This window comes from Sceloporus undulatus, chromosome 5 (assembly GCF_019175285.1).
Source record: "Sceloporus undulatus isolate JIND9_A2432 ecotype Alabama chromosome 5, SceUnd_v1.1, whole genome shotgun sequence".
In the NCBI taxonomy this organism is placed as follows: domain Eukaryota; kingdom Metazoa; phylum Chordata; class Lepidosauria; order Squamata; family Phrynosomatidae; genus Sceloporus; species Sceloporus undulatus.
This window is the reverse complement of record NC_056526.1, coordinates 41,699,409-41,713,775: the sequence shown is the minus strand read 5'-3', so window position 1 is coordinate 41,713,775 and position 14,367 is coordinate 41,699,409. Positions and strand designations below refer to the sequence as shown.

At 41.6% G+C, this 14,367-nt stretch overlaps 1 protein-coding gene across 3 annotated transcripts in view; it reads left to right on the top strand.

Moving 5' to 3' along the window:
- The window catches only part of WDR91 (WD repeat domain 91), a 28,322-nt gene that overhangs the window by 4,714 nt on the left and 9,241 nt on the right, over nt 1-14,367 (top strand). For 2 of the 3 annotated variants that reach the window (XR_006104062.1, XM_042468260.1), the window contains exons 4-12: nt 298-380; nt 1,010-1,149; nt 2,495-2,672; nt 4,116-4,268; nt 7,623-7,822; nt 8,343-8,493; nt 9,292-9,386; nt 12,022-12,190; nt 13,569-13,677. Coding sequence is in view for 2 of the 3 variants with exons in the window: in XM_042468260.1 (XP_042324194.1) it covers nt 298-380; nt 1,010-1,149; nt 2,495-2,672; nt 4,116-4,268; nt 7,623-7,822; nt 8,343-8,493; nt 9,292-9,386; nt 12,022-12,190; nt 13,569-13,677 (1,278 nt within the window). In the remaining variant the exon portion in view is untranslated. The remainder of the gene's footprint in view (nt 1-297; nt 381-1,009; nt 1,150-2,494; nt 2,673-4,115; nt 4,269-7,622; nt 7,823-8,342; nt 8,494-9,291; nt 9,387-12,021; nt 12,191-13,568; nt 13,678-14,367) is intronic. The other variant, XM_042468261.1, reaches the window with a different exon arrangement.

Genomic DNA, 14,367 nt, shown 5'->3' with positions numbered 1-14,367 from the left:
TTTGGAGGCAGGTGATGGTGGCAGTTAGCTTTTAGCCTGTGTGAGATATAATCTCTTCTGTCACATATAATAATACTATATTACCTGTCTGGTATGGGCGCTATATGTGATAGAAAGACGGAAAAAATGCTGTTAATAATAAAACAGTAGAGTCATACCAATGGCATATTTCTGTTTAAATTTTCCGCAGGCTCAAATAGGTCTTAAAGTTCTGGAAAATGCTTGGGGTATGATGTACCTCCAAAGGGAGGCATTCCATAGGTGTTTTAACTTTTTTTCATCCTTAACTTCTCTTACCTGTACCAGTAATCTTGAATTTTGAGACAGAGTGTCAGAGAAGTAATCTCCTTCAAGAGGAAAATGAAATCCTGCGCCAGAAGGTAAGAAGACAGTTCCTAGAGCATCTATGCAGATAAATACATAAATAGTTTTAATGTTAACATTGAATTATTTACTTTGTTCACAAATCACTTTAATTCAGGAATCCTGGCTAAGCAAATCATGGTGTGAATGAGTCATTAACTTCTCCCCAGAATTTAGAAAAGTTATGTTTTTGGATTATAGCTCTCACAGTCTCACAACAATCTAGTACCTTTTTTCAAGCCCTGCTTCTTTTGGTTATCCAGATAAACAGGCTGCAAAACTATAGCTTTGCATGGGCCTATGGTTGAGCATGCAGGGGTGGAGCAGGAATGAGCAGCTTGCGTGAACCACCATTTTGCTCATGCCATAATTCTTGACTTTAAAGGGAATGTGAACATAACTAAAGGGTGTGTATATGCAGAGAAGGACAAATAATACACAGCACAATTTAGAGCTTGAAAAAGTTGAATCTTGAGATTCTCAAAATCCCCAGCCAGCATGATCACTCTTGGGACTATTCTGGAAACCGTAGTCCAACAAAGTAAAAATTCCAAGCACTAACAATAAATATGGTTTGCTGCCATGTGGGAGAAAAGTTCCTTTCATTCACTAACACCTCCCTTTCTTCCTTCCCCCATTTTTAAAGCTCTTTGCCTTACAGGCAGAACACTGCCGGCTAAAAAAAGAGGAACAGCAGCAGCAGCAACAAGAGGAGGAGGAATTGATACTTCAGCACAAGCTTCCTTCTTATGTGGCAAACATGGACCATCTGGGGGATTCAGAGCTGTGAGTCTCGGTGCAAGAGGCAGGATCTGGTAGCTGCACAATTGGATGACAGTGAAACATCCTGGCCTTTGTGCAGTTGTTTACTTACTGGCAAAAATAAGGCAGCTTTTAGAGTGTATCCTTATTTCAGAAAGACCAGCAAAAACAGTTAGATGTCTTTCTCTCTCGCCAGACCACTACCGTCTCAGGTTCTTGCAATAGTGTTTGGTAGGGCCTCCTTTAAAAAAAACAAAAAAAACTATGAAGCAGCCTCTGTATACAAGCTTTGTATAGTTAGTTACTTTATGATTTGGTAGTTAAATGCTGCATTGTTGTAAGAGTTCAAGTATCAGTTTTACTGCTGCTGAACATAAGGAAATTTGCTAATTTTCCTGTTAGTACTAATCACCCTCATTTGTGGCTTTTCACTGAAGTTTGGTAAAGGTTCTGTCCCTTTGGGATCATTTTGACATGGTTGTGCATGCCATGAGCCTTTTTGTCATCATCTGACGGCTTCCTGTTTACCCTGGCAAATGGTACTCTATTTCACAGCAGTCTTTGCCTTCAGCTACTTAGTGTTGAGCTGGACAGGAGGGAGTCCAAATATCCTACCAGCTCAACACTGAAGTAATAAGTGGTCCTCTGTTGTTGTTGCAGCCCCAGTGAACCCTTTATGAATAGTCATTCATAAAGCAAAGTTGCTGCTCCTGGGATTGTCCAGGAATAATGTTTCCATAAAGTAAAAGTTTAGAGTCTGTGTGTGTGTGTGTGTGAGTAGTAGTAGTAGTAGTAGTAGTAGAGGGGTGTGTGTGAGCTTCTAGTTGTGTCCATTCAAAACCAAAACCAAAATGTAATCCTTTTTGGAGGTGGGAGACATAAGAACTGGTACTTGGACATGCTGAAGTTGTCTGGTCCTACTGTTGATTGTATTCTATAGAAATCTTCTAACTATAGGTACTGTATCTATTTTGAGTGAATAAAACAGTGCCTTAAAAACATTACACTCATTTCAAAAGAGAATATCTTCCATATATAGTTCCCCCTCCTTCACAGATTTTCCTCCCCCGGCCCATGTCTGTGGGAAATAGTGAAAAGAAGAAAAAGAGAAGATCTGTTTTTTAACATTATTTAATTTGTGAGGAGGGAGGTGAGCTTCAAGTGGCCAATAGGCCAACGGTGATCTAATGTAGAATTAGCAATTTGTGAACAATTTGTTAATAAATAATTGTGGTAACTCTCTTAGGAAATAAACAGCATTTAATGTTGGTGTCTAGTTTGGAGCCTAATAATTTGGTGTCTAGTTTGTTGTCAAGTGTGGAGCTTTTTGGGACAGCTAACTTTCATTTCTTTCCTCCCTCACTGCCAGTGACATGGCATGTAGCCAAAGAAGCAGCACTCATTCACTCCAGGCCCGAGGGGGATTCCTGTCTTCCTTGTTGTCTCAAAGTAAAAAGGGGCCCTCTAGAGCTCCAGTGGCAACAGGAGCCACATCAACACAGGCTGGCCTGACTCTGTCAGGGAAGAAAGAGCAGTCAACCCAACAGGTGAGAACAAAAACATGGACATTTGTATCACAATACTTCTAATGAAGGGTTGTAGTGGTAAGGTTCCTTTTTCCTCATCTAACGTTTGGAATTCTGTTGAGTGACTACTGTGTTGGCTTCATGCACAGGGTATTTTTTGTTTTTTGTTGTAGCTTTTACATAGGGATAAATTAGTTTTACAATCTGATATATTTCCTGTCTCTCCTCATGTTAAGCCACGGACTGGTTGTAGTCAATTCTTGATAGCTATTTGCATGCCTCACCTTGTGTGCTACAAAATAGAATGATGACTTGAATATGGTAAAGCCAAATATGCCTAAATTCCACCTACTAAGGTCTAGTAGTCAAGGCTTTGGCTGTGCGTATGGGTGCCAGATTTTCACACCAGTGCACCTGTGTACCCTAGTGTGCCAAAAATCCAAACTGGAAGTGACTGGACATTCATTCTGGCTTGTATTTTTAGAGTTTTTAAAATTGAGTTGGGCCATTGGAAGAGGTGATAGTCAAGCATTATCAGCCCAGTTGAGCATTTTTTCCCAAAAATATACGGTTTGAGTCTCCCTTATCCAGAACTCCAAAATATTTAAAAAATAATAATTCATGGATGGCTGAGGTAGTGTACACAAACTTTGCTTCAAGCACAAAATTATTATAAATATTATATAAAATTACTTTTGGGATATGTGTATAAGGTGTATATGAAACATAAATAAAAATGGTGTTCAGACTTTGGTCCCATCACTGGGGTAACTTTGGCTTGTGGGCTGCAGGCTGCCTCCAGGGTTATTGTTTTTTGTATCCTTCAGGTCCCTTCTTCAAGAACACATGCCCCATCTACAGTTAGAATCATAGAATCATAGAGTTGGAAGAGACCTCAAAGGCCATCCAGTCCAACCTCCCTGCCATGCAGGAACTCTCAACAAAACATCCCCGACAGATGGTCATCCAGCCTCTGTTTAAAGACCTCCAAGGAAGGAGACTCCAGTTGAGTCTTCCTTGTCCAAAATTCCTGGCACTAGAGAATTTTGGTACTTTTGGATTTTGGAATACAATATGCTAAAATCCAAAAATATCCAAAATCCTCTGATGCCAAGAATTTCAGGTAAGGGAGACTCAACCTGTAGATGAGGTGTGTGTTGTTGGAAAGGGGACATGACGAATGCAAAGAAATCCCTGGAGGCAGTCTGCGACCCACAAGCCAAATTTATCCAAATCCTGACCTAAGGGGTTCACAGACCCCAAGAATATCCAGTGCAAGCTGCAGCTGAGCCTTATGGCTTAGGCTACCCTTCATTTCCAAGCAGAGGCTGAAGGCATAAGGAAGAGAGAGGAAATAATATGTGAGTCTTCCCACATTTTCAAACAACTCTCCTAGAGAACTGCTAGTTGAGGCATGGGACTTTGAAGCACCAAAACCTGACAAATAATTCCCTTGCTTTCTAGAGCACCAAAGGGAAGGAGGCAGCAACCAGAGAATCAAAAAGTTATTTCCCTAGCCTGGTGACAACAGAGTCCAGTTCAGTACAACAGCGTCAGAGGCGCCTGCAGGACCATGGGAAGGAAAGAAAAGAGCTCTTGTCCAAAACAATTTCCCAGGTATGAAGGTGATGTCTTGGATGCATTACTTTATGGGATTGTGTGTTTTTTTCACATATTTCTGTGTGTGGTGAAGATGTTCTTGGGCTGATAATTCTGCCATTTGCTTGCTTTTGTCTGTGTGACAGAGAGAGCAGTTAATTGTTTCCTCTGTTCATTTTTAAAAATGAGTCATACATTTGCACTGAGTAAGGGATGAAGAAGCAGCAGTGCCATTGACACACTCTCTTGTGACTGGAGGCTGGAAGTGAGGGTTCTTCCTTTTTCTCAGACTTTGATTTGTTCGGAGATCTATCCTGCATTTCAACAGTTTGTTTCCATTTGCTTGTTCACAGATCTCTTTAGCAGGATGTGAACAGCTGTAATACATGAGAGCACAACTTTGGCTGAGTTGTTCTTGCTAGAGAAATCGAGTTTTAAAAAATACCTTTGAGGAAGGATGTGTGGGACCGAGAATTTCTTGGCTGCAAAGTTCTTGTGGGCCAGAATAGACCTCATGGTATTGTGTAGAGGAAGGGTCGTTGATAATTCCTCTCCTGTCTGTCTTTTTTTTAAGTAGAATAGATTATGGCCTGTTACAGACAGCCAAAATAAAGCTGCTTCGAGTCACAGTGGAGGTATGGTGTTTCAATGATGCATGCGTCCTAAGAGTCCAGAAGCCACACCAAAGCCACACTCCAGTCCTTAGGGCTGGAGCATGGCTTTGGTGCGACTTCTGGACTCTTAGGACGCATGCATCATTGAAACACAATACCTCCACTGTGACTCGAAGCAGCTTTATTTTGGCTGTCTGTAACAGGCCTATAACTGAATAACTTGGTGTCTCAAGCAGGTTTAGTTTATTCACTGTTGATCCCCTTGTGGATAATTTGAGTAGTGCAGCTACTTGTCCTCATACTCTGTGACTGCATCCACATTGCAAAAATAATCCAGGTTGACACCACTTTTACTGCTATGGCTCAATGCTGTGGTATTCCGTGCATTGTAGTTTTGTGAAACATTTAGCTTTCTCTGTCAGAGAGTTCAGCTGCTACAACAAACTAAAAATCCCAGGATTCCATAGGATGGAGCCAAGGCAGTTAAAGTTGTGTCAGCCTGGATTATTTCTGCAGTGCAGATGCAGTTCAAGAGACCTGCTGTACTGTATATGGTTTCTTCTGCACTGACAACCAGCAGGTTAATTTTGCCCTTTCTTTCCAGTGTCTTAAATAGTTATTAGTCTATACAAAGACTAGTCTGTTTTATTTATCTGATCAGATTTCTTTGTGAGCGTTTGGTGAGGAACTTTGGAAAAAGCGATATATCTGTCTCTATTCAAGACTTTCTTCTTTCTGTGTATTGCCTTCGGTGTGTATCAGAATTGCTCTGGTGCTTCTGAGTTTCAAAGCCTTATTGGGAATAAAGCAGTTAATGGCTTTCAGTTGTGCTGTCTGTATATTATCTCCAATATATCAGTTGCTGGGGAATACAAGAGGGAGGATGCTCTTGTGATGTACAAGAAAATCTCCTTTTTTGGACTATAGCTTCCAGAATCTAACAGCTAAGCCACTCACTAGATCAGTGATGGTGAACCTTTTAGAGTCCGAGTGCCCAAACTGCAAACCAAAACCCACTTATTTATTGCAAAGTGCCATGTCCCTCTGGCTTTCTAGTAACAAACTCTGGCAAACTTTGCATTGGGATGATGTCACATATGCCCACAGAGAGGGCTCTGAGTGCCACCTCTGGCACGCATGCCATCACTGCACTAGTGCACTAGATGCACTGTGGGCTAGAGCAGTCCCTTCTGTCCCAACTGGAAATGGCTGAAAACCTAGTTCCACTTTTAAAAATATGTCTTGCTACTTCGGTCTGCATATATCAATTTAAAGGGAAATCACAATTCCTCACACACATTTCTTCTTGTTTTATACTGTCAAGATTTGTAGGCACAGGTGACTCCATGAGCTGTTTAAAAATACTGGAAACTGCATGTTGCTCAAGGGCCATATGTTGCCCATGCTGATTTAGACAATATGGGTTAGATGAATAGGTTGACCAATGAGATGTAAGACAGGTTCCTGGCTTCATATTCAGATACAGATTTTGTCTCCCCATCTCCAACAGATGTTGCAAATGTTTCAAATGTTAAAAGTGGTATATATTTGCTGAAAAGCTGTTTCCTTGTAGCTGGGTCTCTAAAACTGATGCAGGTTTGTAAGCAGAAATAATGTCATCATCAACCTTATCATTTTTATTTAAACATTGCTTTCCCCCCAAAACTGGGACTCACAAATTAAGATAACCACATATTGTATGCAATATTATAAGCTCATGGACTGGGGAAGTAATGATCATATGACATGCTTTCATGTTGCCACAATTTATTTAAATAAACCTTTCCTCATGGGGAAGAGAAATCCCACACTCAAAGCCATTGTGCAGACCTTTTTAGCACAGTCTACTGAGATGATTGTCAATAAAACCAAATATGAAAAGGCATCAACATCAAAGAAAGCAAAGAAACAATTAAAACAATTTAAAAAACTGAAGATGAGAGAATCATTCCTTTTAATTCCGGGGGACTATTAATGCTACAATTCTCTCAATTCGTCTGGCTGCTGGTAAAGAACATTATGCTGTTGTGACGTGGAATCTCTGCTGTGCAGAAGTGGCTCTTCAACAACTATGCCATGCTGGCAAAGTCATCATTTCAGAAGTAGTGGTCCCAGGAGTCATTGGCCTTGCCATGTGACCATCCCATTTCATGTTGTTACACACTTTGCAGGGTAGGACACAGAGTGCCACCACACAGATGATATTTTTTGAAAACAGCCAAAAATAAGACTAAGCCATTATGTCCAGTTAAATGTTGCTTTGCCCATCTTTTCACTTTGATTTAATGTCAGGAATTTGCTTTGCAAATATGCTGATTTACCCAGGTGTTTCATGGCTTATGCTTTGGTCTCTGCTCAGCTCTCTGCTCTCCCAGATATATGTGGGGAAAGAATGTGTTCATAGCTAAGATACTGAACTGAAATTGGGGAAAGCAATATTTGTTTGACTGGGTTTCTTACATTTCTGGGAGTTGGTTACTGTCCTTCCTTGCTTTTCATATAAGATGTTCTTCTCCCAAAAATAGCTTCTCAGAGAGTAAGTGGATGATGCAGCAAGCAAAGGAAAGGTTTCATCTACAGACAATAATTTCTACTACTTGCATTTGTCAGGTAGCATTTTAGCTGCTGAATGACACAAAGTCCTGGCCTTCATTGCCTAAACTCATGACTCATTTAGTATGTTGAGATATGGACATGAGTAGCTTAACTGTTTCTCCTGGCTTGCTGTACTATATGCAGGGTCCTTCTCTTGGTTTAGGGGCAGAACACTGAGCGGAAGATAGAAGCTGTTACCATTGAACAAGACCCATCCCCTGAAGTGCCTGCTGAACAAGCAGAAACCCTGACCAAAGTTTTTGGGTCTAGCACAGATGGTGGAGGCATCAGACAGGAGCAGCCTTTCATTGTCTTAAGCCAGGAAGAATATGGAGAACACCATTCATCCATCATGCATTGCCGGTAAGGAGCATTCTCTGCCTCCATGCCTTTGGGAAATAAGTGGATAGTGATTAGAGAACCTTTGTGGTTCATTGGAATGATTACTAAATGTATGGAATCTGACTTTGACTCAATTCCAGTCTGTCACCCTCTTGTTTCCTATCTGTGGACTTTGTAGGGTTGTTTCAGCATAAGGGTGCTGCACAGTAAAAATCCTTCTTAAATGTTAGTGGAAATATCTTACTTCTTTTTGGTTTAGTAGGTGCAAAATGATCTGAGGACATATTTCACACAAGTTAGCTATGAGTGTTGGAAAGACAGTTGTGTTACTCCCATCTTTGTGTTGGCGAATCCAATAGTATCTTTGACAAAGGAAGAGAAAATTTTAGTATATCCTTTTATGGACTGGACTCTCAAGTACTAGAAATTTGCCTTTCTCAGTTTGTCTCAATGGTTCTGCAGGATTTCCTTATATTTTTTTTTATGCTGCAACAGAGTAACACAGAGATGTCTTTGACTGCTACTACTGTACTTTGTTTAGAGTTGATTGCTCTGGTCGAAGGGTGGCCAGTCTGGATGTGGATGGAGTCATCAAAGTGTGGTCTTTCAATCCCATGATGCAGACAAAAGCTTCCTCCATTTCCAAGTCTCCCCTGCTCTCCCTAGAATGGGCAACCAAACGAGACAGATTGGTGAGTAAACTGGAGTTTAAAGGTGAAAGTCTGGACCTGCTATTGAATCATTCATAATTACTATATATTCTTTTGTAAGGATACAACCCAATATAATTGACTTGATAACTTAACATTGTGTTTGGCTGGAGTTAGGTGACTGCAGTGGTACTGTGGAAGGGTCAGAGGGCAGTATCTTTAAAACTTAAAAATTTTGATTAATTTTACAAGCTAATTTAGTAGATATCTTTTGTTTTAGGTCAGGATCTTTGACTAGATTTACTAATTAGAGATGAGTTGATTAATACTCCTGGAAAGTACAATATATAAATGGGGTCTCCCTTATCTGGGATTCCAAAATCCAAAATGCTCCAAAATCCAAAATTGTCCATCTGGTGGCTGAGATAGTGACACTGTTGCTTTCTGGTAGTTCAGTGTACACAAAATTTGTTCCATGCACAAAATTATTTAAAACATTGTATATAAAAATGTGTATAAACTTGTATAAGATGTATGTGAAACATACATTAATTTCAAGTTTAGATTTGGCCCCTATCTCCAAGATACCTCATTATGTATATACAAGTTTTCCAAAATCTGAAAAGCTGCAGAATCCGAAACACTTCTAGTCCCAAGCATTTCGAATAAGGGAGACCCAACATATGCAAGGTAATCTGAGACAGATAAAATCATATCCAGTAAACTAACAGAAGGTCTGAACTGAACTGGGAAAGTCTATTCTTTTGGCCTTGTAGTTATTTTTCAGGGTCATATCATCTTTCACATTTTCTCTTTTCTCTTCTTGGGTCTGATTTCCAGTTGTTGCTGGGTAGTGGAGTTGGAACTGTTCGTCTCTATGACACTGAGGCCAAGAAGAACCTTTGTGAAATCAGTATTGATGAAGATATGCCCAGGTAATTCTCCTGAGCTGATCATCTTTGCTTTGTCTGGGATGACTGTAAAAGGAGTCATGCAGTGACCTCAGTCTGACTCACATTATTCCTTGTTGTGGTGATACTAGATTTCTGTTTCACAAACTACTTGACTAAGTCTCAGGGATACTGATCACATTAAGGTAATTACTTTTCAATGATTTGTAGTTGATCCTCAGGAGAACAGCTCAGTAAATTATTTTTTAAAAATAATTAGTTACCTTTTTCAATCTGAGGACACCAAAGTAGTTCATTAACTTTATAATTGCAGTTTTAAAACATGACACTTTGCACTCCTAGTGTTTAATTAGTTATTGAGAAGAGGTTGTTTTAATGCTACAAGATGCCTGTGGTATGAAACACATTTTTTTCCTATTCACCTCTTCATTGCTTCAACACCCACAATAGAGCATGAGGCAAAAGCACAAAGCATTTCCCCCATTTCTTTCTTTCTTTTAAGTGACATCTCTTACATAGTTTCTTTGTAGAGGGAACCTATGTGTTTGCTCTTCTTCATTTACATGCAAACCACCTTTTGAAATTCTCTTGCACTGAATCTTGGAAAGTTGTCCCATTCTCCTGGGAATCTTCAGCAGTCTTTAGGCAGAAGGAGGACTAGGTACTCTTCCTTGGCCACTGAAAATGTAAATGGCCATTGTTGTGCCAGTTTGCTGCTGTTATTCTTAACAACTACCCTATCCTTTGTCCTTTTCTTGAAAGAAGTAGTAATGCTGGCCTTTTTTTTTCTCCCTGCAAGAAGAGGATTTAAAATGCTTGTTAAGTAAAGATAATAAAATAATGGTTAAAAAGAATAAAGGATTTCTACAATTGTATCTTCCTTTCCACAAATGGCTTGAGCCTGTGTTCTAAGCTTGATAGAGTGTGAAAGTGATCAGTAACTTTGATAATCAGTCTTTATCTTTCAGACTGCAGGACTGCACCATCTACCAAACTTTGCCATTTGCTATCCTGCCCAGGCAGGAGCCATATCAATATACTGATAGATTTAATTACTTGGTATGCAGGCTTCTCCACCATTTCTTCCCCCGCCTTATTTATTTATTATTTGTTTATCGGATTTATATCTCACCTTTTCCCCAAAATGAGATCCCTTAGCCCAAGTCAAATATGTTTCTGCTCTTCTGCCTGTGGGTTACTGGTTAAATTTTTGCATTCTTGCATTCAATTTTTTTCTATTTTCCTTCTCATTCCTCTTGTTCTCCAAGCTTCTCTGTTTCCCCTCTTCTTTTCTTTTCTTTTTAATTAGAAAATATTTTAAAAAGTCGTTTCAGTTCTGCTTATATGTGGCCATGCCAACTTTTGCTTACTTGGGCCCCATTCCCACTGGGCAAAAAAAGCGGCTTATTTTGCTGCGATTCCAACTCGGATTTTTTTCCCGAGTCGTATTCAAATCTGGTCCCTCATTCCCATTACGAGAGGGTGCAAACAGACTCGGATTTTTCTGACCCATGTTCTTGTTCCCGTTGAAATTTTCTCGGTTGTAATTTGAAGTGGACTTTTTTGCTCCTTGTTTCCATTGCCCTTCCAGAACCTCTTTTTTTTTAAAGCACCTGTCACAGCCAATCAATTGCTTAGCCGCTTTTCCCCTCTGGGAAAAGGAGAAGAAGCCTCCATCCCCCAAAGTCCCTTTGCCTCCCAGGCTCTCCTGTGTCTTCCTAGAGTCCCTCTGGGAAAGGGAAAGGAGCCTCCATCCCCCCAAGTCCCTTTGCCTCCCCCATTGCTCCCTAGGCTATCTGGGGGGCGATCAAGCAGGCATGTAAAAAATAAATAAATAAATAATTAAAAATGGTGTTAATGGCTGTCCTCACACGTCGATCTATGAATGTGGAGCAGGAAGGAGGTTGCAGGGGGGCGTAGTGTGTTTACTGCGATTGGAAGTCAATGTAGCAATTTGCTATGTTTGGACACCTGCCAGAGCGCCTAGGCAATCGAAAGCTTAATTTAAAAAATAAATAAATTTGTCTACACATACGATCGCCTTACTCTGCTTCCCACTCCACTGGGGGAAAGGCTACGCGAACGGGGAGAGAATGGTGCCGGTAATGCAGGAAAGAGAACAAGCAGGTGACACCCCCAGGCCAGCCCCTTGAGCACTGCTCTTCCCATCCCCAAGTTCCCAAATCAGACACCCTTGTCGTTCCCATTGATTTGCCCCGAATCAGACTCGGGAGGTGCAGCAAAAACCTCCAAAAAGTACAGTCAAATTAACCCGGATTATCTACCACTGATTCGGGTTTTCCTAGGAAAAATCGATTACATGAGGATCAGATCCGAATTCCGATGGGAACGAAATTGGCGCAATGAGGATCAAATGCGTGCTCAAATGGGAACGATGCCCCCATAATCCGCATCTTGATCCGCTTTATAAGCCAGTGGGAATGGGGCCTTGGACTCCTCACTTAACAGAGACAGGGAGAGAAGTCTTGATTTTAAAGGAAGAAAAAAAAAGAGTGGTAGCAGCCCATACCTAACAGCATTGTGAAAAGCTAGTTAGGAAGCTCTGTTGCTGTTCGGAACTATCACCCAATCCCAAAATATCTGCCTTCTCATGGTGAACCATGAACCAGAGCTGACCATGCCTCTGTGTGTGTTTCAGGATCCTTTCTCTTGCCTGCAGTCCAAGTGGTGCTTCCTTTGTGTGTTCTGCAGCAGCATCTGGCCTTGTTAACCAGCTAGATTACACAGCTCCCGATTCCGGAGGGAAAGGCACAAATCAAGTTCCTGGGAAACTGCTTCTTTGGGACACAAAAACCATGAAGCAGCAGGTATGGCCTTGTGTAGCATCCCTCTACTCTATTATGATTCCAGTCAAAAGACTGAGGAATCTTAATAAGGAGCTTTTTCCAGTTAAACCGTTGGCATGTTTCACTTCTAATTCATCTTTTTCCAATATAGTCTTCCTCTGTGACTTTCTGTGAAAGGTATTCATGGTGGAAGCCTCTCCACCAGAAGTCATCAGAAGGAGTTACACTTATGGGTCATTCCCACTACCAAAAACTTTGGATCTTTATTTGAGCTATATGCCCGTAGTTCCCACTGGCAATCAATTCTGATTCTCATTTGATCGATTCCAGTGGGAAAAACCCTCAGCAAATGCCAAAAGCCTGCAGGATTTAGCCAGTTTTCTGAGGTTCTTTGGGGAAGCTTCAATCCCAATCCGCGTCCCATGAGTGGGAATGCCGGGTTGGGATCAAATCTTCCAGAGGGGAGGGGTAAATGGCAGAGGGGTGTGTGTCATCCATCCCAGAGATAACACCCCCCATGCTGCCTTTTTGGGTACTTTTTTAAAAAAATAAATAAATAAACTAATCACAAAAGCAATAGATTGGCAAAGCAGCTACTCACAAAGGAACGAATGGCTGCTAAGCCAGTCTATCGCTTTTGCGATTAGTTTTCCATTTTTTTAAAAGAAGAAATCCCTCCTCCTCCTCCTCCTCCTGGTCCCCTGGCCTTCTCTCCCTCCTCCTCCTCATTTCCGCTCCCTCCCTCAGCCCCACAACAAACTCCAGCTCCCAGAATTCCATAGCCTTGTGCCAGAAAGAGTTAAAGAAGTGCCAAACCCCAACAGAGCCTTCTCTCTCTCCTCCTCCTCTTCTTCCTCCAACTCTTCGCTCCCTCCCCCGGCCCTGCTTTGGTCCCAGGGATGAGTTCAGGGTAAACGGAAGCCAGGGGAGGGAGAAGAGGAAGAGGGAGAGAAGGCTCCGTTCCCAGCCTCCGCACTCCACTTTTTGGCCTTGTCTCCGTTTGGGGCACGAGAGGGACCTCCGGGGATCTCCCTCCCCACTGCCACCCATGGATCCCGGGATGCAGGGGTGGCAGGGGCCTGAGAGGAAACTCTGGGGGTCTCCCTCCGCACTGCCACTCCTTCCTGGACTTGCCTATGTCATCCTCCTCCTCTTCTCCGCTTCCTCCTTGCCTTGCTCCATTGCCATACTGCTCATCTCACTATCTCAGCCTCACACTCTCTCAGCCTCAGGTCACACTCTCAGTCTCCAGAACAGAATGAAAGTAGAGAAACCTAGATGGAGGGATTAGACTGAGCAACACCCTGGTGATTAATTATCTCTAGCATATATGCCACATAAACAAAATTTCTAGGGGAAAAGACATTCAGTGGACTTTGTTTTTGTTTTGTCATTTCAGCTCCAGTTTTTCCTTGAACCAGAGCCCATTGCTATAAACTGCACGGCCTTCAACCACAATGGGAATCTTTTAGTCACTGGAGCAGCAGATGGCATGATCCGTCTCTTTGGTAAATTGACAATCTTTGAATACTTGTATGCTCTAACACAATAAACTGGCTGGTTCATCCTGTACCCTCTGGGCCAAGAGTATGTAGCTGTGGTGAGTGAGGACAGTTTTCTACCCCTGGGACACTCCGGAACCTGCACAGGCTGCCAAAACGTCCTCCTACCAAAAAGGGATTGAGGTTTGCAAAAGAAGGAAAGAAAGAAAGGAGAGGGAAAAAAAATCAGAAATAGATGGAAGGCCACTTCTGGCTTTGAAAGACAGACATTTTTTATGCATTTAACAGTGCAGAGGAGCCTTCCAACCTATTCCAGATATGAATTAGCACTCCTGGAGGTAGTGTGTGTGTGTACACCTCTCTCTCTCTATATATATATATACACACACACACACACACACACACACACACACACACACACACATCTAATCGCAAACATTTTATTCATTATTCTAAAAGAAAATATTCCAGAATCCATCCCCCCCCCCCATTTTCAAGTTTTCGGGGGGGGGGTGCTTTGGAAAAAAAGCAGGGGAAAACTTTTTTCCAGCAAAGGTGGCAGAGGCATACTCATGTGGATTACTCCTTCCTCATCAAATCATTCATAATGCAGTCTCATACATGTGAAAGGCAGTGGATTGAGGAAGGCAGCCTTAGAGTATTGTGAAGGCTTAAAAAAAGAAGAGCACACATATC